Below are 25,399 nucleotides of genomic sequence, written 5' to 3'. Positions count from 1 at the left end.
ACATTACACTCTTCAGAGGTGACCTACCGTGCTCATGTAATCAAATTCATCAGCCAGGAACGTCCTGTTTCCATCGTGGACTCTACACTAAAATATTTATATATTTTTGGTTTCTACACTAAAATATAAATATATTTTTAGCATTGGAATAAAATGCCACCTTCAATGTTGAACGTGACGTATATATTCGAATGCAGTATGACGCCACCTATCGTTGACATGACGAAACAAAGTCGCACAAATAATTTCCACTGCCTCCTTGGTCGTTTATGAAATATCAAATAATCTTTGCATAAATCAATTTGGGAAAAAATACATTTGTGGTACAATGGCCACTATAAACTGTGTAATATTGAAAAAGACACAAAGCATGTTGGGCAAAGTGATAAAGAAACCGGCTCTTACTGAAAAGCTACTCAGCAAACCACCGTTTCGATACTTGCACGACATCTTCACTGAGGTAAGATTAACACAAGAAAAATAGGTCAATTTTATTGCATTTTGTGCTTGTATGGATACAAATTTGTTTTACTGACTGAATGCTGTTTAAACATGAAATAACCAATAGGAGGAGCTATTGTTTTGGACAAAAAAGTGTCCAATAACCCTTGGACAAAATACTTTAAGTAACTGAATATACTTCCATTCATTCAGTCTGCTTTCCACTTATCCTCACATGAATCCAATGTCTTTTATTGATTGGAAAATGACATGCTGCAAATTTAAACTGAACAGAAATTGCAGTCATGCTTTTTAAGTTACAGTTCACCTAATAGTGCAAGTAGTAATAGTTGCTTACAACACTTAATTGTGTAAAACTGTTCAAAACAACCATCTGTCCATCCTCAGGTAATCAGAACCACAGGCTTTATGAAGGGCTTGTATAAAGAGAACGAATTGAAGTCAGAATGCGTAAAGGTAAGGGCCAAAACACGTCAAAACATTCCAAAGGAAATTAAAGTTCATGCTTTTCTTTTGCAGGACAAAGAGATGAAGATGGCCTTCCTTCAGAAAGCAATAGATCTTGTGGTACTAGTGACTGGAGAACCACTTACTGTGAGACCAGCGCAAATCGTTGCTGGTCATGAACCTGAGAGGACCAATGAGCTCCTGCAGGCTATTGCCAAGTGCTGTCTCAACAAAGTTTGTCAAAGCCACAGCGGCCCTTGAACATGTAGAGAAAAAAAATATCAAATATCTTTGTCAGGTACTGGAATGGTCATGGCAGTCTCTTAACTTGGCCCACAGATGTCAAGTAAGGAGGCCGTGAAGAGGATTCTTGCACCAGAGAAGCTGGAGGTGAAGGCAAAGGAGAGTATTTCGAAACCTCAGGAGATTGTGGAAGGACGGGAATTTCAGCCGGATAGACAGGTATCCTCTACATTTCTGAAAAAATCAAGTTTTCCAAGGATGCTGAGCACTCAATAATTTATGCAATCTTATTTCAGGAGAAAAAGCCGACAGACCACAGCGAGGCCAGGCTGGAGAAGGACCCCGAAGCGCCTCGAGAACAGGAGAGGCAACGTCGAGAAACCGAGAGAGAACACCACCACGAAAGAGAGCGATCCACTAGGAACCACCGGCGGGAACACCAGGAAAGCCCTAAAGATGGCGACCAAGAAATCAAGCGTCACGACAAGGACAAATACGAGGCGCAAAGCAACGAGAAGGAGAAAATTCAGGACAAGGAAAACAACAAGAAAAGAGAAAAAGAACGGAAAAAAGCCAAAGGCGCCGATAGGGAAACGTCTCCATCGTCGTGGACCACTACACCCACCAGAACATGTCAATCTTCCTCTGCCAGAGGGCCCAGACGAAAAAACACAATTGGAGGTAGTATTTGTCCATTCCCTATTATGCAAATATATGCTAATATTAACCTGATTTTCTTGTAAGAATGGAATGACTTGAGGAAGTTGATGTTTTCCTCATTCTCTTGGAAACCCAATTTGCTTCCCTTTTTTGCCAACAGACGAATCAGACAACGAAGGCGGTAAGTGTCCGTCGACCAGATTTGATGAAAGGCATCAACATAAGCGGGAATTTCCAATTAGAAGGCAAGTTTTCCCTTGCAAAGATCGGCCCGCCGTTCATTTTCACAGAGCATCAGCGGACGCAAAATTTTCTCAACAAGGAAAGCGGAGATACTGGCGGCGCTCCCTCGCTTCCTTCAGAAGTGTCGCACAGGTATGTAGCACGAACACCAAAAGCTGCCATTGGCAATGAGTCTAGCAGAATTGACGCATTTGGGGCCATTCTAGCAACAATCGGAATTCAAGGCCCAGTAGTGCTCGTTTGGGTCCTCCGCCAGTCAAGAAACCAGAGAGCTTCTCAGAAGGGCTTCCGGCAGATAGGTGAAGTCACTACATTTTTAATCAATGTGTTTTTTTCTCATTGAATACACCCAAATGTGTAATTTAACCTCTTCCTTTCCCCTTTCAAGGCTTTCTAGTATCAAGACGTCCGTTATCAGAGACGGCAAGAAGCTTTCGGATGACGATGACGAGGAAGATGAGCAGTTTTTGGTGGCCGAGGCGGCCCCTGAACCTGCAGATACGCAAGAAAAGGTTCAGTGAAAGATGAGATGGAAACATTTACATTGCTTGTCCCACTATTTGCATTCATTGTGGTGGGTCGTCTTTGCTTACAGGAATCTGCACAAGGCCTCAACAGTCAAGAAAAACATGGTACATTTACGTTATTTCCTGCTTTTTGTTTGCAATTAGTTTCACCAAGTGTCCTCTAAATTGGGTTGATGCAGGCGGACTGGTGAAAAAGATCCTGGAAACCAAAAAAGACTATGAGTTGTCACCGTCCTCCAATAAATCCAAAGAGGTCTGTATTCTGGGCTTCTCAAAACCTATGAATGACAATTGCAAAGCACATTTTGTTGTTGTCAGCAGAGCAGTAAACACTTTTTGGTGCTATTATGATACCTTGGAAGCCTGAAAAAAATAATCCCCTTCAGTTAAACCCTTAATAGACCACATAGATTAAAATAAAAGAATTGTGACATGCATCTAGATATCAGGAGCTAAACATATTTCATTCTAAACTTACATCCTCATTCAGAAGTCAGAGGAATCTCGAAAGCAGGAACAAGATCTGGTCACACGGGAGATTGAGCGACTGCGGGCGTCCATCCAATCCGTGTGTCAAAGCGCGTTACCTTTGGGGAAGATCATGGACTACGTGCAGGAGGACATCGACGCCATGCAAGCCGAGCTCCAAAGTTGGCGCCGGGAAAACAAGGAACATTCGCAGGCTTTGATGCAAGAGCAGAAGTAAGTGCATACAAAGTCATCTTAAAAATCCAAAATATCACCTTTTTAAATCAAGACTTTCCATTTTTTCCTGTTAAATATATACAAAAAAATGTCCAAATAATCACAATGTCACCGAGGTCTACTTTCGTGCACCTTATTTTGCCAATTTTGAAAAAATAAGCACGGTTAGAGAACAGATGCATTAAATATTCATATTTTAACAGGCATTTTTAGAATTATAGCAATTGTGTTTTGTGGTTTACTCATACAGAGCGACAGATCTTGCTGTAGAACCTCTAAAGGCTGAACTGGGAGAGCTGGACCAGCAAATGAAAGATTACCAAGATAGAATTTGTGCCGTGCGGTCCAACATATTAATGAACGAGGAGAACATCCAGAAAAAGTTGGTTTCCATCATCTCTCCTAGATCCTGAAAACACAGAACTATGACAGCATGTGCGTTTTTTGTGCTCATGTTTAATAAGTGACATTAAACGCTAATAAATGTCCATCCAAACTGCTAGGCCTCCCAGTATCAAACGGTTTGGACATCTATCCCCGTCAAGCCAACCAATTGAGCTAAATAAGGTGTATATGGTAGTGAGTCTGCTGATTATTATTATACACTTGCTTGAAATGTAAGAAAAGCCGGGAAAGCATTTTATATAGGTCAGAAAGTTTTCTTCATGTTGCTCTAAATTATTCAAACTTCACTGAGTGTCTTTTTTTTTTTAATTTGAAGCAAGCAAAAGTCTTTCATATCTTTTAAAGCATTTCATCTAGATGTTTGGCTTCCTCCCGTTTTTTTGTGTTTATAGAAAAATGTTCATAATTTTCATTAGCCTGTGTGACTAATTATTTTGTGCAGTTTGTTGTTAGTTTTATCCAATAAAAATGCTGAATTTGGTGAGAAAGCTGTTATACTTAAAGAAATATTTAGGCACAGACACTCTTTGCTCCACCTTAAGCTAAAATATGGACTTTCCAACTAATGATGTTGAAAATGAAAACTTTTGATTCTGTTTTCATTTCATCAAATGGCTTTCCTTCTCACTGTCTGACAAGACAACAAATCTCACCACAGTGTCACCGACAAGGGCAGGCGGCTATTAGTGTCACTTTGAGTGCCGCTTTGACAATTATGCAATTCAAACAGGCGGCTTGCTAGAAAACAGTTTAAGCAAGACAAGAGCTGAGGATATTATGGCAGAAATGTAACACATATCCACACACAAGAAAAAAAAACACTCTGAATACATATAGACCTAGGATATGTCCGACTGGGACTATTACGATATGTGTCTGAAGCAACAAATTTGGCCACGTACATCAGAAAGGTCAGCATGCAAATGTCAGTGTCGCTTCCTTCCATTCTAATGATCAGGTAAGAAGCTTCAGTGTGAGGAGTCGCTGTGACAAAATGACCAACCATGTTGATGGGGGAAATTGGGGAGAGTGGCATTTTTTTTCCAACTGAAAAGCCCCTAAACTCACCAAAAATGACAGATTAAACCTAAATTTTGCAATATACTGTTTAAGTTTAGGGATGTGTCCTTGAAACTTCATCATGTGTCTTATAACAGAACTGTCATCCAATATTTTATCTTGATCTGTCAAACTGGTCACAGGGGCATTACATTCAAAGTAATGAAAAGCTCAAATTCACTTAAAATACACAAAACTAATTAAGATCTCTTAATTCTGGGCATTTGTCTTTGAGACTTTTGCATGTGTCTTTTTAAAGACATGTTCAGCAAATTTTATATGGATAGGTGACACCAGTACACATGGATAATTTTTCCAATAAACTTTTTAAAGGATGCTGAGCCAAAATGGCTTCTTTAAACCAAAAAGGACAGATTTTACCGGCAGAACGACACTTTTAAAGCCAAATGCCAGTCGTCTTGTTTGGAATCAGACATGGGCGTCCTGCCATCATTTGCATGCGCCATCCGAGGACAATCCTAAGACGCTCTCGTCCCCACACGGGCGCTCATTAATCTCCTCAACAGTGTCTTACCTAGAGAACCACTTCCCTCGCTATCCATTTGCCTTGAACAAGGCAAAATTACACAGTGACACACACGCACGAGGTCACAATGGCAGTGAGTAACAGACGGTCGAGGTGAAGACGGATCTGGCGGTACCATTCTGCGCATACATCAAGTCCATTGAGCAGAAAATTGAAATGGAAATGCAGGCCTTGAGAGCGAGTGCGACTCCCATTTAGTGGTGGACCGACGTTAACGATTTGTCATTTTCTCTCAGGGGCGCCAGTGACTGAAACTCTTCAGCACCTCTCTTTAACACCCACGCATCTGTCACCCAAGGACTACCACTTGCCTCTTTAATTCATGTTTTAGCTATCGTGAGCTCAGATGCAAGACTACATTTAACGCGGCTGTTAAAGTCCTAAAACTGCTCGGTTTGACGGCAACCTTGGATTTGGAGTTTTGCACCATAAAGGAGCAATTCAGGAATCGTATATTTTCTCCCTATACTGTACATTAATCAATAAAATGACATATAATATGTTGTTGAACATATTTCTTCTTGGCATTCATTGTAAAAATCCCAAGTATTTAAGGAAAACACTCTTCAAGAGCATTGAAAGTAAACTAAGAACTCTTTTATTATTTTTCTCTCTATTTTCATGATTTTTTTTTTCCTACACGAGTCCTTTAAAAGTTAATCATGCGAGGTGCAGCGTTGGTAAATACATGCAAGGTTTTTACTGTGGGGGGTTTGTCACAGATGTTGTCAGGGGGGTTTGGGAGGGGGGGGGGGCACTGATCATCATTTGAGAATGTACAAGTGGAGTTGTGAGAATTCAGTTCAGTTCTTGTTGCCATCGTCTCTGAGCTGAACCCCAAAACAGGGAAGGTTTCTTATGACATCATTGGTTGACATTGTCAGTGCAGTCAAAAGGAGAAAGAAAAAAAAGAAGAAGAAAAAAAAATTCAACCAGCAGGCAGTCTTTTGTACAAGAGATTAGAATAATAATGTGTGTGTAAAGTGGGGGCATTAAAGTGACATCACAGCATACACGAGGGGCGGAAGGCGGTATTGCATGTCACTTTGGTGTAGGGTCAATCCTACTTTTGCTCTTTTGTCATCTTGGAAAAAAATAAACATCCTTTACATTCAATCCTGGAAGATTTTCCAATCTTAAACTTGGTAAAACGTCACAATCACTTGGCGGGAGACGCTACTTATGACATCACACGTGCCAGCCGCTAGATGCTGAGGCGTGAAAATAAATGGAGGATTGAAAAAGAGGAAAGAAAACGTGTTCTTTACAAAAAAGAGGAAAAAAAACAATATTTTTTATCTTTCTTTGCATTTTGCACTTATTGTGCTCTTTTTGTTTGAATTCCAGGATCATCTTTTTGATGACACACAAAAGTTGACATCATCTTTGGTGAAGAATAATGATGTTTGTGGGGTAGCTTAAACCTCGTTTGTCGGGGATAATTTCAACAACGACTTAAAAAGAAATCGCTAAAATCATTGACATCAGACAAAAACGTAGACATCTTACGACAAAATGAAATCCTAAAGAGTCACTCTTTAAAGCTAGGCTGTGCAAATCTGGATCACTTTTGTCAAAAGAAAACAAACAAACAAAAACAACAACTTAAAATACATTAGTGACACATAGAAGACCAAAGTGGAACAGCAAGACAGTCACTACTCAGCTCTAATGTACATAAGAGTGCAGCTTTTGTCGTAATCTAACTACCTATTCTTTCCAAGTGACGACAATTGAAACGATGCTCATGTAAACAAGCATACTATAATACAACACGAGATGGGCAGTTTTGCATAGTGAGTACTTTTAAAATACATTTCACTCATAGTACATGTGTACTATTAGCTTAATAGTCTTTTTTTAGTATTATCATTTAAAAAAAAATCTGCATCAGTAGTCAGCCCCCTGCTTTAACCCACCTTTTTTATTTTAAATGTATTTTTATTTTATTTTTTTAACCTCATTAACTACTATTGTTGTTGATAGACGTCCAATCCATATATTTAAACTGGGAAGCCTCGCGGAGAATGATGTTAAAGTGCCATTGACGAATATAGATGTCCAATATATTGCAAGAAGAAGTTGGTAGCGAATGATGTCAATGGCAGTAATAAGTTAGTTGGTTAATCTATTTTTAAGATATTTGTAAATCATATGTTGAATAATAGCTAAATAAAATAGGAATAACCATTTTATAGTTAATTTTATCTCGTCTATCTTTTGCTATTTTATTAACTAGTCAATGTGTGACAAGTAACCCCGACAGATACTCGCATTTGATAGGCTGATATAGTACAAAAAAAGTTGATAATGTCTAAATCGCCTACTCCAACAAAAATATTACTTAGAATGTGCCATTTTTTTTAGTCTGGTTCTACAGTCCACCATTAAAAAGTGTGCCAGCTCACTGTGGGGTGCTATAGTCCTGTTGTACAGTAGTCATTCCCCCACCTAGAGGTTGTGGGTTTGATTCCCTGCCCCGGTCATCTTGTCAACTATTCTTGAGCAAGGTACTGAATCCCATGTTGGTCTTAATGCTGTGTTTCATAAGTCCGGGTCACAACTAAAAACCTATCTGTAATGTTTATTGGGTGCATGTAAACGTGTCCACTGGCAGCCCAGTCAAAACAAATTGGACGTCTCCCAATGAATTATATAAATATTCATAGAGGTCTAGAAAAAGTTGGAGAAAATTGAAGCAACTTTGCATTGACCCAAACGAGCAAAATATAGAAAATAGAAACAATTGAAGCTGCCTGTGGAGGGAAATGCTGGCATTCATTCGCTCTTGCTCTCTCTATTTAGTGTTTCTTTTTCTTTTCTCTGCATGCGAACCATTCTGCTGTGCGGGTCGGTCATGCAAAGAAATCTTCAGATGAACGAAACCAACTTTGCCAACAAGCACCGAGCAAAAACCAGGTCCCGCCGCGAGCGCGACGGGAAGGAATGTACAAGTACGCGTGGATTCATGTAAAAAAGAAAAAAAGAAAAAAGAAAATCAACTCTAATATTAAAGACTCAAATGACGGACTATTACGGGTTCTAGTAGGTTTCTTTTCGCAGCATGTTTAAATACAGTAAGTATAACTTTTCCCTAAATTTTGAGGTCATTAGTGGGGGTCCATGCACATCTAGTCTAACCTAAACTGACGGCATGCGCTGCCCCAAAATAAAAATCCCTAAAAACAAAATATAAACATACACCTTCTTTGTCTACGACATAAAAAAAACTAAACTTCCAGGATTCCAGTTATCTGTCAAAAGCAAAAAATTAAAAGCACACGTTTTCATGAGGTGAGTTCCATAAGGAGTGAACCTGATCAAATGGGGGTGGGAGGTTATTGGCTTGTTTTTTTTGTTTTTGTTTTTTTTGACTATGCACATTATTTTCCACGAGTTAACAACTGCGAGTGCGTGCAAATATATGGGAGGTCAACGTGGGCGAGCTGCTAACACGAATAGAATTCCGGGGCGTGCCTCAGGAGCCAAGCGTGAATTGGTCTTGCTCGCTGGGCTTCTTGACCCATGCCCCCAAGCCCGCCTTGTGGAAGGCCTTGATGAGCGCCTGCTTAGCCGAGTGGTACTCGAGCGCTGCCTGCTTGGCGTCGTGGTAGGAAGACGGCTTCGGCGCTTTGATCCGCAACACGGACGAAAGCTACACAAAAAGACGTTATCAGTGAGCGGGGATTCATTTTCCGTTCCAAAGCACTGAAACTGTTTAATTTGAATGCTGTAGCTTCAGTAGTTTCTCAGATGCTTGCTTTTAAAAAAGAATGTTAGGCACACTATTTTGAACTCAATTCTGAAGTCAAAATACAACAACGATTGATTGCCGGGCGTTTACCTTGGAGTGGAGGCGCACCCATCGGCTATATAGGGCGTGCTTGCAAAGCCTTGATGCTCGGCCCATATCGTCCTTGCCGGTGGTGGCGTTGATCACCTCTAGGGCGGAGTCGCCCACCGTCCAGTTCACACTAAAGTTGGGCGCTTTGCCTGGCTGCCTGGCCTCGGCATTGCTTATACCTACAAAGCCAAAAACATTTTAAAAAATCCTCAATATCCGATTGATTGATTGATTGAATACACTTTAGAGGTTGGACTAGAATTTTGGGAAAATACACAGTGATAAACATCAAATCATGTGTAGTTCTTTTCACCCTTTTGATGTGAATTTAAATGAGTGATTTATTAGTAGATATTTGGACTGGGAGGGTGGCTGCAAATTAATGTTTGTTTATACCATGCCAACCCTCCGACTTGAAATTGGTTGGATATCTATTGCTGACAATGGCAGCCAAAGAGTGAAAATATCTTTGCAGTTTAATAGACTTAGGAATTATAGTTGATTAATGCGCCGTAGTGGGTTAACAAAAACAAGCATCCCGTGAAAATGTGATTTTTAAAATTTAATTCGATAAATGCCATTGACGTGTTAGACATTAAATATTCATAGCAGAGACTGAGTGCAATCAATGCTCAAATGTTTAGAGAAAGGCGAAATGCATCATATATTGCACAAATAAAACCAGAAATATTCAGTCCCTGTGGAAGTTGCTGCATTTGTTCAGATTCCACAAGGTAAATGTCAGTTCTGACAACCAGGGTGCAGCTGTCTAAATATCAAATGTTAACAAGGCGAGATTCCAAATAACTGGAAACGCGAACAGGGAATCTGATGCCAAACATCTTCTCTTACCGCTTAGAAGGGGTCTGTTGAGTGTAAATTGCTGGGGGAGGTCTTCGATATCGGCGATGCGCTGGTACATGGCTCTGGAAAGGTGGTCGGCGTGATAGAGGCTGCCTAAGATGATGCTGGAAAAATAGATGGGCTCGCTAAAATAGCTCATCAGGGAGCCCTGGATGCCCACCACATTCCACCTACGTACAAAAAAAATGCACAACAATGATTAACAATTGGCAGGTGTATGTCAACTGGTTTCAATTGGCAACAAATGACCGTATTTTTAGGACTATAGAATACACAATGGAAAGGAAACAAAAATATAGATATCCAGTGATGAGATGGTGTTGATGCAGTTCATGTTTACCTAAGAGGAGATATCAATGTGTTGATGCCAATGCATGTTAGATATACGAGGATATAATGGCACAAGGCAACACGGTGTCGCACACAGAATCCCACTGAGAGATCCAATTTCTTTTTCTTTTTTTTGTTGCCAAATTCCCTGTATTTCTGTGCTGTATCATTAGCCATCGCTCCCTAGTCATTTTCCCATTGACATGCTCTGCGAAGCATCACACTCCCACCTTACTTGGAGGGATGAAATGTGTGTGCGTGTCGACTCAAATGTGAAGTGAAGAACGTGAGAAAATATGAAGGATACTTGCAGGTTTCAAGAACAAGGCTGTGTCCCCTGTGTAATGCTTGTAAGAACTATTTGATCCCTTGTGAAGTTCTAAGCCTGCTCAAGTAGAAGACATTATTTATGGTTGAATCAACTGAGCTTGAGCGTAGAAAAAAATTGGATTGTAGTCCGAAAGTTTCTAGGGTTAATGCAATTTTTCAGAGAAAATTGTCAATGCTAAGGCTTCGGTTTCTATGTAAACTACTTCAAAATTCTAGTTTTAAAATGAACTAGTTCAGTTCATGATCCCTGTCCTTGAATTCATTCCTGAGCTTCCAATTTGCTCCTTCAATGGAAAAAAAAAAGAAAGCAAATAAGTCAAATCCAAAATCAATGCACCACTGTAAAATGAACTAATCGAAATGAAAACCTGGCCACACATAATCTGAGGAAACAATCAATTGCTACTCATTAACTCTAGTGTTGTTTTCTTGGTGTTGCAAAGCTATTTTGCCCTCTACTGACTTAGATCCCTCCACTTTAGACCAAGGCAACAGAACAAAAAAAGTGAAATCGATAGCGGGGTACGAGGAGAGCAAAAGCAGTAACACCACGCGCCGAGAAGGACCAAGCGGGCGCCTACTAACGCAACAGACACGTTCTTCATCAAGCCCACATTTGGCGTCCAATCATTCGGTGCACTGAGGCAAAGTATTGCGATGAAAAACCAAGGCAGAAAGAGTTATGGAGAACTTTTATTGTTTGCTTGGTGACAGCGGGCAGCCTCGTTTCATCATCAGATTGGCACAATGTCGCCTTGAACACGGACAGAGACTAAAGATGCGATGATGGGTGCGCAAATATACTGAAAGGACAGGTCGGTCCATCACTGTGGTCGGCCCTGACATCCCAGGAAGAATATGGCACACTTGGGATAATTTAGAAGCTTTACCAGACAACCTGGAATGCTGGCATGATGGGATAAAAACCAGTTGCAGGCCATAAATACAGACGACCTCAGTTTAAAAAAAGGTCAAGAGCAGTGCCATCAGTTTTCCCAAATTCGCTCCATAATTAGTCACTGCAAGTTAACAGTGATTAAGTCATTGGCATTGAAAGTATTCTTGTCAATCAACAGTTTGGATGCAACATCACTGAATTTTAATCCTTTAGACAAATTTACTGATTGACAAACTCTATCAATGGCAGCATTATTTTAAGCACAACCAGACAGGTTTAGGAGTCCAGTTCTTAGCGAGACATCAACTTTTTGTTTGTTTTATAAACTGTCAATATTTTTTTACTCATTATTAGTTTTAGGAAGAATGAAAATACCTGGCAATCTTGTCGCTGCACGACATGGTGAGTAGCCGCTCCCCTTGGAGGACACCATCCCACGTCTGGATGGTGTTACTAGACCGAACTGGTATGGTTCCCTCTCCAGACTCGATCTTGGTCCGAAGCTGCCCCCTGGCTTTCCGGTTAGGGTGTCTGTCTCCCTGGTCTGCAGCAGCAAAAGCAGATCATATAATGATACTCGGGATCATTCATAATGGTCCAAGTTCTTCCCAATTATTCGGCTGGAAAGTTTTTGCACAGAAATTCCCGTTTTTTTTTGTTGTTGTCTAAAATAAACAAGCTCACAAGACATGAAACATCAGCAATCGGCTGTTGATTGTAGGACAAGTGCACCGAGCTGTGCTAAAGGTGGAAAACTGACAGCCAATTAAAAAGCATCTTCCTGCACATAAAAGTGAGGACTACCATTCGACTGGCATTTTGGCCGATTCCTTTCAGCCGGAACCATTGCATATTCATGATTGACAGCCCACTCGCTCCCCCTCCTTGGGTTTGGAATTAAACCACATGGTGGTAAAAATGATGTAGTGAAAAGAAAAGTGAACAAAGGTCAGGAAACAAACAAAAAAATAACATGTCACAACACTATTTCATTATCAATGTTTCTGATGGAGTCTATTCATTGGTTAAATGAATGCAGCTTTTGTCCCAAACGACGTGTGACAGGAAAACACGTTGACCGAGTATGAAGAAGGTTAATCAGTCAGACTGTGAGGGCTGAGGAAAAAAAACCCACAACAGATGCCTTGAGTGTATACAGCAACTAACAAAAGCTCTAATTAATGAACTGACTGGTTTTCAATGTGTCAGATGCCTATTAGGATGTTGCAGTAAATTAAATTGAAACAAGCGGTAGAAAGAATCGGAAGGATTTCTCTGGCAAATGTCAGATTAGCAACACCATGGAAAATCTATGGCCCATTTGGCATTCACAGAATAGACTGTGTTGAAGTCAATATTCCCCTTTGTATTTTTTTCTTCCTAACAGTGGATAATTGAACTGTTTGTATTCCTTATTAATGGATTGGTTTAGTTATTCATTCAATTCAATATGTAAACAATTTACATTCAGTGTAACAAAAAAAGTATGATTTAACCATATCAGAAAACTGACCGACTGTAAATAGCTAGTGTTTTTATATTTCATTAGAATGGTTCTTTAAATATAACTAAGGGATACCATGAGAATAATTTATTGTTGTATTATTAAATGTTTAAACTTTTCTATTAATTCCTTTTCTTATGTCTTAGGTTCATTATAATCAATAAAAATAGAATTATTCAAATATGTAATATACAATTACATTTTCCAATGTGTTTTTATCACAATCGTACATTTTGACATCAATTTTACCTTCCACGCCGGCCTCATGCGGGGAGAAGATTCTGGCATCTCCGCAGGGTGACGTGCTGATGTAGAGGTGGAACTGAATATTGTCCTTTAACTTGAAGCCTCCTTTTTCACAATGCATAAATATGGACTTCTGATGCTCTTCTTTGCTGCTGCTATAGCGACAGACAAAGATCACTGAATGCAACTGAAACACTGGGCAATGGCAAATGTAAGCGTGTGTGCTGACCCGAGGAAGAACTCCAACTGGATGTAAAGGTATCTCATGAGCGAGCGCCGGGCGATAATCTCGGCATGACAGTCGTTTAGGGCCAGGCCACGGTCGCTCATGTACTCGCCGTTGATGCATTTGGTTCCCGTCGCTACACAAATCACCTGCGCTTCCTTGACATCCGTCCCTGTTACACAGAAGCGATAAAGTGCACTTTTGACTGACTTGGCAGAAATTACATAAAATAGAATTGAAAAGAGGCATTACGATATGTTTGCTGTCAAAACTCAATCGTGACAATCTACCTGTTGTCATGACGACGCCTGCCAAGACTTTCCGGCGCGCGTGGGGTGACGTGAAGTTGTCCGTCAGTTCGCTGAACTTATCCACTACCAGTCGGGAGACGGCATCGGCGAGAACCTGCACCCGTGTGCGCGCACACACCAATACACACATTAAATACACTACAGTCTATAAAACCTGTCTGATATTGGCCTCCTTACCCTTAAAGAAATTTGCACTAAGATTATTACTCTCTGCATGAGGGATCATTTAGCATTTGTTTGTTTTTTTGGGTGGTTAAACATTTCATTTTGTTTTAAACCGTCCAATGCATTATCCTGCAGACACAGAACACAAGTAATTTTGTTCTGGTCAAATGCAATTGATTTGTCTTTAATGAATTAATTTAAACGTGTGGGATTTTTCCCCCCTATCCATCATAATACTATGACAGAATTGAGGATCACAATATTGCCCGAATATCTTTCAAGGTGTCCTGTAAATCAGCTTCAACAGAGCAAGGCCCACCGAGTTCAAGCTCAAGTGAACATATATCATGTATTCTTTGACAGCCACTTTTCTGCCTAAGCTTTTTACTCAGAGGCTAATGTGATAGAAAATGACGGCACCCAAAGACAAGAAAGAGATGATGGCGGTTGGATGGACATAATCTAATGAGATCGTTATAAAATTACTTTGCCACTAGTTTTGACTCACCCACTCGTTGCCAACGTCCTTTAACTTTCAAGACACAAGGTTATGGATGCGACAGATCTTTTGTTCTTGGAGACAAATGCCAACATTCTTAGTACAATTGGTTGAATGAAAGAAACAGTTAACCATGTACAATGAATTAACTGAGTAAAATTTTTAGCTCCACCCTCAACACATTTCTTTGGAAGCCAACAGTTGTTAAACTAAAAATTTAAGTGGATCAAGATTTTTACTTGGATGGGTATATTCCAAGTGAACAAAACATAAAAAAACAATTTCCACTATTATGTTTTATGGGCGAGTCTTACTTAGGCCAAAAAGTCAAAAAGAGCCATCTTTGTTGGACTGATGGCTGATTTGAAACTTTTCTTTTTTTAACGTCTGATATTGATTTTGAGGGGTTCCATTGAGGATCTTATTGATTATAACGCAAGCTCTTGGCAGGTACAACAAAGAGAGAAGAAGACACCGTGTCTTACCTGTGGCAGGTGAAGCTGTAGTCCCTCTCTGGGTATGGGCTGCCTGGACGGTGTCTGGTCAAGTTGCATGTTGAAGAGAGCTGTGAGAGCGGCCTGCGCTGCCCGGGCCTTTGCTAGCTTCTTGTTGCGCCCCGAGCCTTCAAAAGTCTGTGAGTCCACAGTCACCGACATCACAAAATTCTTGGCGTGACTTTCCCCGCTCTCTGACACAAAGTCATATTTGAGGCCTGGCCTGAGTTCATTGAGAATCATGACAGGGTTTTTGCCACTGGAGGGCGAGCTGAATGCAGAAGGAGGGGGCAGTGGCGCCTGGACAAGGTTGCTGCCAGGTGCTGTGGGGAGTGGATACTCCCCTAGAGAGTTTAAAGTGCTGCTACCGTTGGAACCCACATAGAAGGACTCTTCGGGTATGGCCGGTGTCTCAAAGCCGTTGAAGAGCATGTCTGGGAAGTCAGCTTGGTCGGAAGTAAAGTCCGTGTTGACGGTCAGTGTTCGCCCCATGGCCAGGTGTGCCTCAGACGCATTGGGGAACTGGACAAAGGATCGCAGAGCTTTTTCCGCCGCGTTCAATTTGGCCTTCTTCTTGGTGGGACCCATACCCTCAAAGGTCTGTCCGTTGACCTCAACGGTCATGACAAAAACCGGCGCGTGGACAGGTCCCGTCTGGGACAGAAGTTTGTACTGGAGACCCGGTTTGATTTCATTGAGCTGCATCAGGGCATTCTTGGGCAGGATGGGTCCTGGCGTTTTCTTTCGCTTCTTGGCTCGGAACTTGGAGTGAGCGTGACCATTGCTTCCTTCTTCCAGGGGCCGCTTTCGACCGCCCAGGCCGCTTCCATTGGGGAGTTGCTCGGCCACACCCACCCCTTCTTTGCAGGACACGTTGTCCAGGTTTCGGTTTTCCTTAACGTCTGTGCTGCTCGAACCTGCGGTGCCCAGAAAGAGTAACTTACAACGCCTTCGTTGCAGGATCTTGTAAATGCAAAATTTATAGATTCCTTTATCACTCTTTGGAACTGAACCAATGATTTGTGTTCCTCTAAAAAGGCAGATATGTTTTCATTAATATTTTCAAATGAGATCCACAGATTATATCAAGAAGAGTCAGATAACCATTTTCACTACATTTTGAATTTGCAGGTGGTCAAATGTCAGTTTGGATTTGATTCAAAATTGCTACTATACTGTAGATTCATTTGCTAGATTCACTTTGTCTTGCTTTAACCTATGGAGCTCATGAAAATTGGACATTGAAAGTTCAAACTCCACAAGTCCCAGTTCTACTGTATTTCTAAGTATTCGACACATATTTAAGGTTTCCAGTCATGTACATTCATTTACCCTTTGTTAACTACAGTGAACACATATTTTAAGTGTCAGCTAATCACTAACATATTAGATAGGCAGGGGAACACATATCACTGAACCCAGTAAACAAAGCGGATGGAATATTGGCAAAAATTTTCATTTATAACATCCTTCAGCAAAGGCTTGATAGGTTACTCCTTGCGGTACTCAGGAGAAAGAGGCCGCAGTGTGCATGAGTGGGACTGTAGGTTGGGTTTAGGGAGTGCAGGGTAGAGTGCAAGGGGAGGAGCTGAGGACCAGGCAAAACGGGAGAACACATCAAAAAGAGGCAGAATGAGAAGACTGCCTGGATCCTAAAAAGCTTGGCTGGTGACAAGAGTGCCAGTTCAAAATGTGTCAATCAACCCGCCTTCACGGGGATATTTGACAATAATGACATGCCGTAGTCCAAAAGGAGGAAAGGAACTGTCAAATTGGGGGGGGCACTGGCGTGACCCCGTATTTCCGAAATCCCCCCCCAGATCCCATGGAGCTCATCAGTGTTGTGTTGCATTGACATGCCATTACCATCGGGATCGTATCATGGTCATGTCTTAAGACAAGCCAAACATGGAAGTACTCCAAAATATCAGTCATTGTTCAAGCTGCACATTCATTGGTTTCTGAGTTTTGAAAACATGCACCAGTTTACGCATGCATCCTTCATGGGTGGATTTTTTTTCAGATAAAATCAATGTCAAGAAAGAGAAGGAGAAATGTTGCAAAAGGAGAAAACTCCAAACTAAACTTCAACCCCTCATCACCGGAAATATCAGGTAACTGAGGCTTGATGAATTAAAACAAACCAGCAGTTGCTGCAAAGCACATGTAAAAATACCATTCGGCCAACAAATCTTGCATTGTAATTAAGGCGACACATTTAACACAGATTAACGCTGTAATCAAAGCAACACTAATGGATATATTTGACTACTTGCAATCACACAATGAAATGGTTGTCATGCAAATAAAAACAAATGGATTTCACACAGTTTCACATTGAAAACAGGATGTAAAATCAAAGTCGGAATGCTTTAATAAAAGAACATCTTCTAGTTTGATGACTGAGATTAAAAGCATCAACCATGAGCCCATTCATGACATTATGACACATGCACTTTACATGCCAGTGTTTGTGTAATCAGTATTTTCTGTTACCTTAAGTGATTTAAACTAATTCTTAAAATCGGGTCCAATTTGAACAATATTCCCCTCTTCTGATTTAAAGCCAAGAAAAGCCTGATTAGCCTGACTATTATTTTAAGGTGTGGGAGGTGTTAAAATGACCAAATTCTGATTTTATATCAAGTATTCTATTTTTTATATGGCCTTTCACATTGTCCATAGCAATTATTTCATTTACTGCATACCTGAAACAAACCACGGGTGCACAGTCAGCCATGACACGGATTTTTAGTTGGGCATAATTAACAATGTTCAAAAAGTATGACATTATCCAGCAACATGACCTATTCTTTATGAAGGTATGGTATTTGGGGGTAAAACTATTTAATCAAACATTCCTTTCAGAGATTTTCTCAGCTCTCTTCCCTTTAAATTTGGCCTGAAATGTCTAATTAAATTTCAATAAGCATATGAAAAAGTTTTCAGGGGAGGAAACTCAAAGAAGTTGAAATCTGTTATGTGACCCGAAGCCTCTCAGATGTACTGATTAACTTTTCTCTTTTAAGTTGTCAGTAATATCCGGGTGTGCCTGCACTTCTAAAGTATATGTCCCAGTTCACGTCAGGACATAAATTTAAAAGGCAATCATAATAACCAATTAGCAGACTTTTCAGAACACGTTATTTTTCTAAACTGGCGGTGCTAAGCAGTCAAAAAAAAGACCAGTTCCCCATGTTAGTTTGTACTGATTACACACCAGCAAAACAGGGAAGACATGCAAGCAAGTATATTCTTAAGCAGGAAAACAGCCAAAAGAGTAGAAAAGCTCAGTGAACTCACTCATATTCTCCTCCTCATCCATATCCATGGTTACGGGTTTGTCCTGACCTGAGAGCAGCCTCACAGCTATAGCACCTGCAAAGCAGAGGACAAGACAAGAGGGCGTCTTGAGTGGCACGTGCACACTTGGACTGATTCAAAGAGGCGATTTGCATTGAGTAGCTATGACCATGTTGATTTGCAGTCTGACTACATGAGCTCGAACTGAAATATGAACGCATTTAAAAGAGGAAAGAGAACAGGGTCTTGAGACTGCCACCTGGAAGACATAAACCCCAGGCATGGCGGACGTTGCTCAAGTCTTTAACAATGAAAAAGCTTACTCAATATAACACTTGTGCCAATAAATTATTTCCCTAGCAAACTAGAAATGAAATCTCTGAGCAGGAATTGAACATCACAGCAGATTTGGTGAGCAGAAAACAAGACCACACAAATATGTAATGGGAGTGGCACCTTCTTATTCTGTTCTACTTTTTTCTACCAATTAAGAGAACATTAAAGACTGTATGAGAGAATGTTTTGAAAGTAGGGAATAACAGACGAGAAACTTGAAAGGTCAACCCCCCACCCCCCTCAAAAAAAATTGTGCTGAGCACGAATTGATGGAGCAGACTCACCGGAGAAAAATGAAAAGACAGAGACAAACGCCACAAAGAGTGTGAAAGATGGCATTATGATAGCGAGCAGATTGTGCTGAATCCACTCGCGCGCGCCTCGCCTTCCATCAGTGCCCCCATTCCTCAGTCAGACACTTGCCTAAGCTAAACTAAATGGGCTAATTAATCTGGGCTAATGGTGGGTGACAGTAAATATGCTGGCACAATTATCACCCTATTAAACATTCATATTCTGAGCCTTAATTGAAAATGAAAAGGTGAGGTGTGGGGGGAAGGGGGTGTACGGGAGGAAAAAGGGTCATCAGAGTGGAACAATACGATTGATTTCAGCAGTAGGCAGGTGCCCCTTCTCTCCCTCAGCCCGTAACATGGCAAACTCATATGGCACTTGCTCATTAGGACAACAATGCATATTACATCCAAGCTGTTGTTTGGACATGATATGGGCCATTAAAGGTCAGCAGCAGGACATTACTTTCAATTCGACTATGTTTTAGATTTTGGAAGAAATGCCTGCATATTGTAAAGTCTACCAATGCTTTACTGATAATTACAAAAAAATATGACCCAGAGTAAAAGACAACTTTTTTTCTCCCTTGTGAAAAAGTCCCAAGAAAAATTGTTAAGTAAAAATCTCAAATCAGCTGACTCCTGATTGACGTATCTTGACATTTCAGACTCTTTGCTAAACAGGATTTAAAGGAAGCCAAAAGAATTCACACGAAGACCTTCAGACTATCTCCCTCCAAATGAACTTGTGATACTCCGTCATCAGGTTAGGAGATGGCTTGGCTTCAGGTAAATCTGAGTTGAGCCACAGGAGGCAGGGGAAAAAGAGGAAGATGAGAAAGAAGATGAAACACCTCTAATTTAATCTGGCGCAGTCAGAGAGACTGGGGAAATGCAGGTTTTTTGATTTGACTCTCATCCCTCGCTTGTGGCGAGAAGGCGCGATAGAGCTAGCTGTGCCACCATGAAGGGAACACCGGTGGAGGCCGACTGGCGGGGGTGGGGGGGAGTGAGAGGGAAAGGTGAAGGTGAACAAAAGATAGAAAATGAGAAAGACTGAAAATCCTATTCCAAGTAAAAGAATATCATTATCTCTGGGAAAAACAAGACCATGAAAAGGTCTGTCCTTGGAGTGTTGCAAGGTAAAAAGTCGCTTAAAATAACTGCCAATGGAAGCTACAGATGATAATTTTAGGATTGTTGGGAATCTTCAACTTATTAAAAACATAGAGGACGGAATAAATATCATATATATTATATAATATAATTGATCTTGCTATCCAATTCATGCCAACTTGCATGAGTTTACTGCGTTTTTATTTATGAACGCATCATGTTAGAAGAATGGCGCTATAACCAATAATAATTCTTTATGCTTGATGCATTAGTAGCGAATAAAAAACTGTGCTGAAAAAAGAAAAACTCCACCATGCAGCCTTAATGTTTTAATTTAGGAATATAAATGTGTCAAACTAATTCACTTCCAAATAGATAGACAACCCCCCCCCCCCCCAAAAAAATACCCTTACAAAGACTGAATTGCTTTGCCTTTGCAAAAGCTTCAACCTACGCAAAATGTGTTGAAATAATGAGTTTTTAGCCCAGAACTTGTTTATTTGCTGTTTTTCCACTATCCGAAGAAGTCTGGCGACAAGTCTTTAAAAACCCCAAATGGGCTGGAACTGCAGGGGCGATGCCATGTGGAGTGAAAAAAAAGAGAACGTGTTGTTCTGTGTTCCAGACTTTAATATCTGACAGTCGGTCATTTATCATTGTGGGCGACTGATTGTGAGCGAAGGGAAAAGGTGGCGAAAAACCCAGCCGGAGTATCAATATGAATTTTTTTTTGATGGCTTTTGCGGGAGATTGCATTTCAGGGGGTTGGTGGAGTCAAGGTTCACTGAAGCATGACAAGGAGATAGTGATAGACCAAGACAAAGGGCAGGTAAGCCATAATGGTGTGCCTGTGTGCCACAGACCAACCCTAACGAACGCATTTGCTCAAGATATTCCTTCACACTGCAGGCTTGTTTGTGTTAATCGTAAAGTCAATACCTTGAGTGGATAACACAAAAAAAATAGCTGGACTTCATGTACACAGCAAGGAAATAATGTATTACAAGGGTCCATTGATTGTGACGGTGGGGCTGCACTCATGATTTTGATGATCGAATAATCTACCCATTATATTTTGCTTTAAAAGAAGGTTCAACAACAACAATTTCAAACCCATAATGTAGAAAAGCAGAAAAAAATAAATGCTTTGGGCCTTAGAGATGTCAGAAAAATGTTGATCATTGCTTTGCTAATATAAGCAGGTGTTTAGATGTCTTTTCATGAAGCAGAAGTCATTTTATAATCGTAAATCTGAGAATATCCAGATCTGAGAGGTTGAAATTTGGACAATTTCAAGCACCGCATTCTAAAGTACACTGATCCAAAAGTAAAATATGTTCTGAAGTCTGTATAACATCTATTTACTTGTCTAATTCCAAACTGAACCTCAGAGTTTTCTTTTAACCTGAAAAAACCACGTCATGGCAAATTGGAGGCATGAAAGGATTCCAACTCCAAGAAGAGCAATAGTAAACATCTGCTCCATGAGTCTATATATGGTCACATGTGGATCGTACAACTTACAAATGATGTAGAGTTTGACAAATAAGAACGAATGCCATACGGATTATGTAGCCAAAAAGAAGACCACAGGAAAGCGCTGCTGTAGGAAATCATATTTAACAGTAATCTGGACTAGATGCCAAGTTTCATACATATATAATTCCATAAAACTGAGAAGTACCTGTTAACTTATGTTGTTTGTCTGAGACATGTTTGCCATGTCTAATTCAAAAGCACTTTACCATGTGTTCTACAATGAAGTAAACTAGAGACTTACCATAAAATTCTATGAGCCAAAACCTTTTACATTTACTGAACAAAAGTACATTATCACATTTAAGAGTCCATAAACATACTCAAAAAAAAGTGGAAGTATTTTCATACCAACCACTTTCTGCTCCTACAGGTGTAATTACAAGGCTTCCTAACACTTATGTTATCAACTTCAAGTTGCAAATAACAGTAAACGGGCATGTTGTGCCTGCTTTAAATACAAAACCTAACCATGAATCAATTCTATAAAGATTTATGATGACACCCAATTACAGGCATTTTTGTTTTGCAAGTATATTGCCTTAAAATCCTTGGCAAGTGAAGAATATAATTGGACTGTTATAAAAGAGTGCTTGAGGAATGGAAGAAAATCAGCAGCACCCAAAATGATAGGCGAAACAGATCCAGTCTAACGTAAGAGCTAAATATGAGGGTGAAAGGGGGGTGAAAAAGGAAGGAGAAAGAAAGTGGACAGAGACAAATGACCAAGGGAAATGGTGCGTGCAGAAGAGGCAGTCCTCTCAGCAGTATTAACGCAGAATGATCGGCCCACCAGGTAATGTCTCTCACATTCAAAAAACATTCACAATAAGGTAATGTTACAGTGGTAAGGTCACATTCATATTCTAGATCAGCACCAAGGTTGGATCTAAAGTTACATTGCATTCTTTGCACATTGCATTACAATTCCTCTCATCAATTGTTGAGCTTTTCGCGATATATATATAGAACTGTAAGTATTTTTGTGAATCTTAAATTACTTAACGAACAAAGGGTAGACATTTTTGAGATCCTATTTAACCATCAATGTATGATATTAGCTATTTGAGTGCGACTGTCACCAACCTCGAATCCCATTACTTTCCTCAATAAAGCTTTGGCAGCTTGGTGATTACTTTATGAAAGAAAATGTCATTTTAATAAAAATGGGAGCATTTTTGGAGGGGGTGGTCATAGAAATCCCATCTCTCTTCTGCTCCAATGCTTTCTCGGGTAGCATATCCAGGTGCCGAGCAGGTAATACGCAATAATGGAGTACACGTGTGGGCCCCGGTGACCTAACAGAAGGGGGTCCTGGCCGAAGGGGAGTGCCTGTCTCGTTGTCTTGATTGAAACTGATGGGCCAAGGTAGACTGGGCCACCGAGTTCCGTTACCCACCATGGGCCACCCTGTCACACACGTGCACTTGCCTCATAGTCAATTATTCAATTTGGCCCTTCTAATGACAAGCGAATTAGGCTGCCAGAGAAGATTTACCTCCGCAGTGTTACTGCACCGTATATAATCTTTTCACCCAAACCACAGTTTTTAAGCGGTAAGGGTTTCACAAAGTGGAAACCAGGGAGCCTGCTGTGTGGGATGATCGTGCAGTAAATCAAAGTCATCATTATGGAATGCTTCCGTGACAATGAATGTGCTCAGAATACTTTCAAACTATAATGGGTTGAATTTACATAAAAGCACTGGGGATCCTATGGTGCACTGATTGGTGAATATGATTTTGCCCGAGATATGACGCATTTTGTCGCATGTACAGATGAAAGAAAGGATCAGGTTAAGAACACAATATCTGTGGAGAGAAGACATAAGAAAATTAAAGAAAGAGACCAGTTTAGGATGAAATGTACCTTTCGTCCAATGTCAGCTGAGATAGGTGACAGCACCCTGTGACCCTGAGTAGAATATGAGGTGTTGAAAATAATTGATAGATGCATTATGGGTATCCTTTGGAAATTAATATTGTACCTGCTTGGGGTATACTAGTTTGGTAAGGGTATTGCGATCTGATAGTTCACTGTAACACACCAAGTACGCACCCCCAGCCCATCCCATAACTGCACACTGTCACTAAACCAGGAACTCCTACAAACAGTCGTGTTCACAGATGCCGAACTATCAACAATTGCATGATAGCAGACGCCAATCAAATGCTAATGTCACTAAGACGGAGTACTTGCGTTGAAAATTGATAGGTTCTGTTACTTATCAAACGGCAACATCCAAGTCCAAGAGTGTAAAACTGTATAAATCAGATCATATAAATGGATTCGTGGGCAGTGTAGTTTTCTAATAAAAACAATCCTTTCACCGTTTTTATTCGTTTATTTTTCAAGGTTGCTGGGCATCTGCCACTTCTCGTTTCTGCCGGTGCTGTAAAATCTATGTGACAGCTCTGATTTATGACACAGCTAAACACAAAGTGCCTCTAGGGATATGAGCGTATGGCCCGGTGTGTTCAAAGCTGCACCAAAGTGTGTAAGAACACTAGGTGAAAAACAACGTGGCGGTGCTCAGTGCTCATGCAGCCGGGCAACTTCAGCTTCACACCTGGGCTCAAATATCTCAACTCTGACAATACAACAAGAAAAAAAAGTCTAAAAGAGGATGCATGTTATTTAAAAGTTTGGTGAGGGGGTAGAATACTCAAGTTTTGTCATCTAACTGGTCCTTAAAATGTGAGTTACCCAATACACAATGGCAAAATACAGTGATTCCCTGCAAACTTGTCTTAACAAGGATGAAAACAACATTACATACATCTAATAGCCAAGATTTTTGCCCAGTCAAAGTAGAATGTAATACATTTGTAGTATAAAAGAACCGTTTTAGAGACCAACTTTCTATTTGCTGTACTTTTGATGAATGTATGTGTACGAGGAGAAAACATATTTTCTCCAGAGGGCTTCATCGACAACTTCAGAATAAATTTCAGGCTCATTTGAATCTGTGCAACACATTTGGTCCCACAAACAGAATCTACTTATGCTGTGATAACCGCACTGCGTGTATCGCTTGGGCTTCCAAGTGCCACTACATCAAGCTAAAACTCAACGGGGTTATCTGTTTACTTCTGTTTAAATACTAACAGTGTAAAATGACTTAGTGGAACTTGATTTTAGCATCAATCAATGAAATGTCAATTAGCCGATAACCTTTTTTAGGAGGAGGGGGCACTTACAATTGTTGATTTATTCTCAAAGCAACATAAAGCAGATAAATCATGAAGTGTTACTCCATGATATGTAGTCCCCGGGTGACTAACTATTCTGGAACAAGCTTGTATCAGGTAGTACTCACTATCAAATCATCTTTCCCCACCTATTATAAGCCCCCCCCCAACCCACACTTTTGCGTTGCAAAGCTCATATTTTCTGTTTCTGCTGGCATGGCAGAAAAAAAACTCTGCCCCCCCTTCATATTTCATACACGGCCAACTGTAAAGCAACGCCTACGAGAGTCATGTCTGGGTTCTTTTATGAGAGAAGCATCAAGAAAGTTATCATTCGGAAGATTTGCTGAACTTGAGCATTCTCAAAGTGACTTCCCTGTGTAGTAATTTAATTACAGAGCAATAAGAACTGGAAATAGTCACTGGTCCTACTTCTCTCCTGTGGTCAGGGAAGCAGTTCAGACTGGATTAAAGGTATAAACAAGGTTCTTTGCCGACCTGACCCTAGTGTCCCTTATATTGACGTGGTGAAAGGACCCTCCAAGAACAAATTAATCTACACTTGATGGAGTATCTGTTGCAGTGTCATGCTAGTGAATCTGACCTCTCTGGGTG

The 25,399-nt window shown here is 40.5% G+C and overlaps 2 protein-coding genes across 5 annotated transcripts in view; one reads left to right on the top strand and one right to left on the bottom strand.

Moving 5' to 3' along the window:
- Nucleotides 1-259: 259 nt before the first annotated feature.
- On the top strand, nt 260-4,180 carry LOC144204020 (TRAF3-interacting protein 1-like). Its single transcript, XM_077727713.1, has 13 exons — nt 260-460; nt 850-918; nt 982-1,143; nt 1,249-1,371; nt 1,449-1,833; nt 1,973-1,993; nt 2,103-2,187; nt 2,262-2,354; nt 2,444-2,567; nt 2,651-2,687; nt 2,762-2,835; nt 3,073-3,284; nt 3,538-4,180. The coding sequence occupies exons 1-13, from the start codon at nt 329-331 to the stop codon at nt 3,698-3,700; spliced, it is 1,680 nt and encodes a 559-aa protein (XP_077583839.1). The 5' UTR covers nt 260-328; the 3' UTR covers nt 3,701-4,180.
- Nucleotides 4,181-5,873: 1,693 nt separating this feature from the next.
- adarb1b (adenosine deaminase RNA specific B1b) overlaps nt 5,874-25,399 on the bottom strand; it is a 59,838-nt gene continuing 40,312 nt past the window's right edge. For 3 of the 4 annotated variants that reach the window (XM_077727711.1, XM_077727712.1, XM_077727708.1), the window contains 9 exons: nt 18,313-18,387; nt 15,001-15,926; nt 13,831-13,945; nt 13,544-13,712; nt 13,318-13,469; nt 11,940-12,108; nt 9,995-10,176; nt 9,143-9,321; nt 5,874-8,953 (listed from right to left, as the gene is read on the bottom strand). In XM_077727711.1, coding sequence (XP_077583837.1) covers nt 8,777-8,953; nt 9,143-9,321; nt 9,995-10,176; nt 11,940-12,108; nt 13,318-13,469; nt 13,544-13,712; nt 13,831-13,945; nt 15,001-15,926; nt 18,313-18,340 — 2,097 coding nt within the window. In that variant the 5' untranslated portion in view covers nt 18,341-18,387 and the 3' untranslated portion in view covers nt 5,874-8,776. The remainder of the gene's footprint in view (nt 8,954-9,142; nt 9,322-9,994; nt 10,177-11,939; nt 12,109-13,317; nt 13,470-13,543; nt 13,713-13,830; nt 13,946-15,000; nt 15,927-18,312; nt 18,388-25,399) is intronic. The other variant, XM_077727709.1, reaches the window with a different exon arrangement.

Source organism: Stigmatopora nigra, chromosome 11, assembly GCF_051989575.1.
Source record: "Stigmatopora nigra isolate UIUO_SnigA chromosome 11, RoL_Snig_1.1, whole genome shotgun sequence".
Classification (NCBI taxonomy): domain Eukaryota; kingdom Metazoa; phylum Chordata; class Actinopteri; order Syngnathiformes; family Syngnathidae; genus Stigmatopora; species Stigmatopora nigra.
Note: the sequence above shows the minus strand (reverse complement) of the source record. Positions and strands in the feature narration are given on the sequence as shown.

What these genes read in the sequence shown, in the direction of transcription:
- LOC144204020 (XM_077727713.1), top strand. Translation starts at nt 329, where the DNA reads ATGGCCACTATAAACTGTGTAATATTGAAAAAGACACAAAGCATGTTG. An exon ending in AATTTCAGCCGGATAGACAG is followed by an intron (nt 1,372 to 1,448) that starts GTATCCTCTACA and finishes ATCTTATTTCAG; the next exon opens with GAGAAAAAGCCGACAGACCA. An exon ending in CTGCAGATACGCAAGAAAAG is followed by an intron (nt 2,568 to 2,650) that starts GTTCAGTGAAAG and finishes CTTTGCTTACAG; the next exon opens with GAATCTGCACAAGGCCTCAA.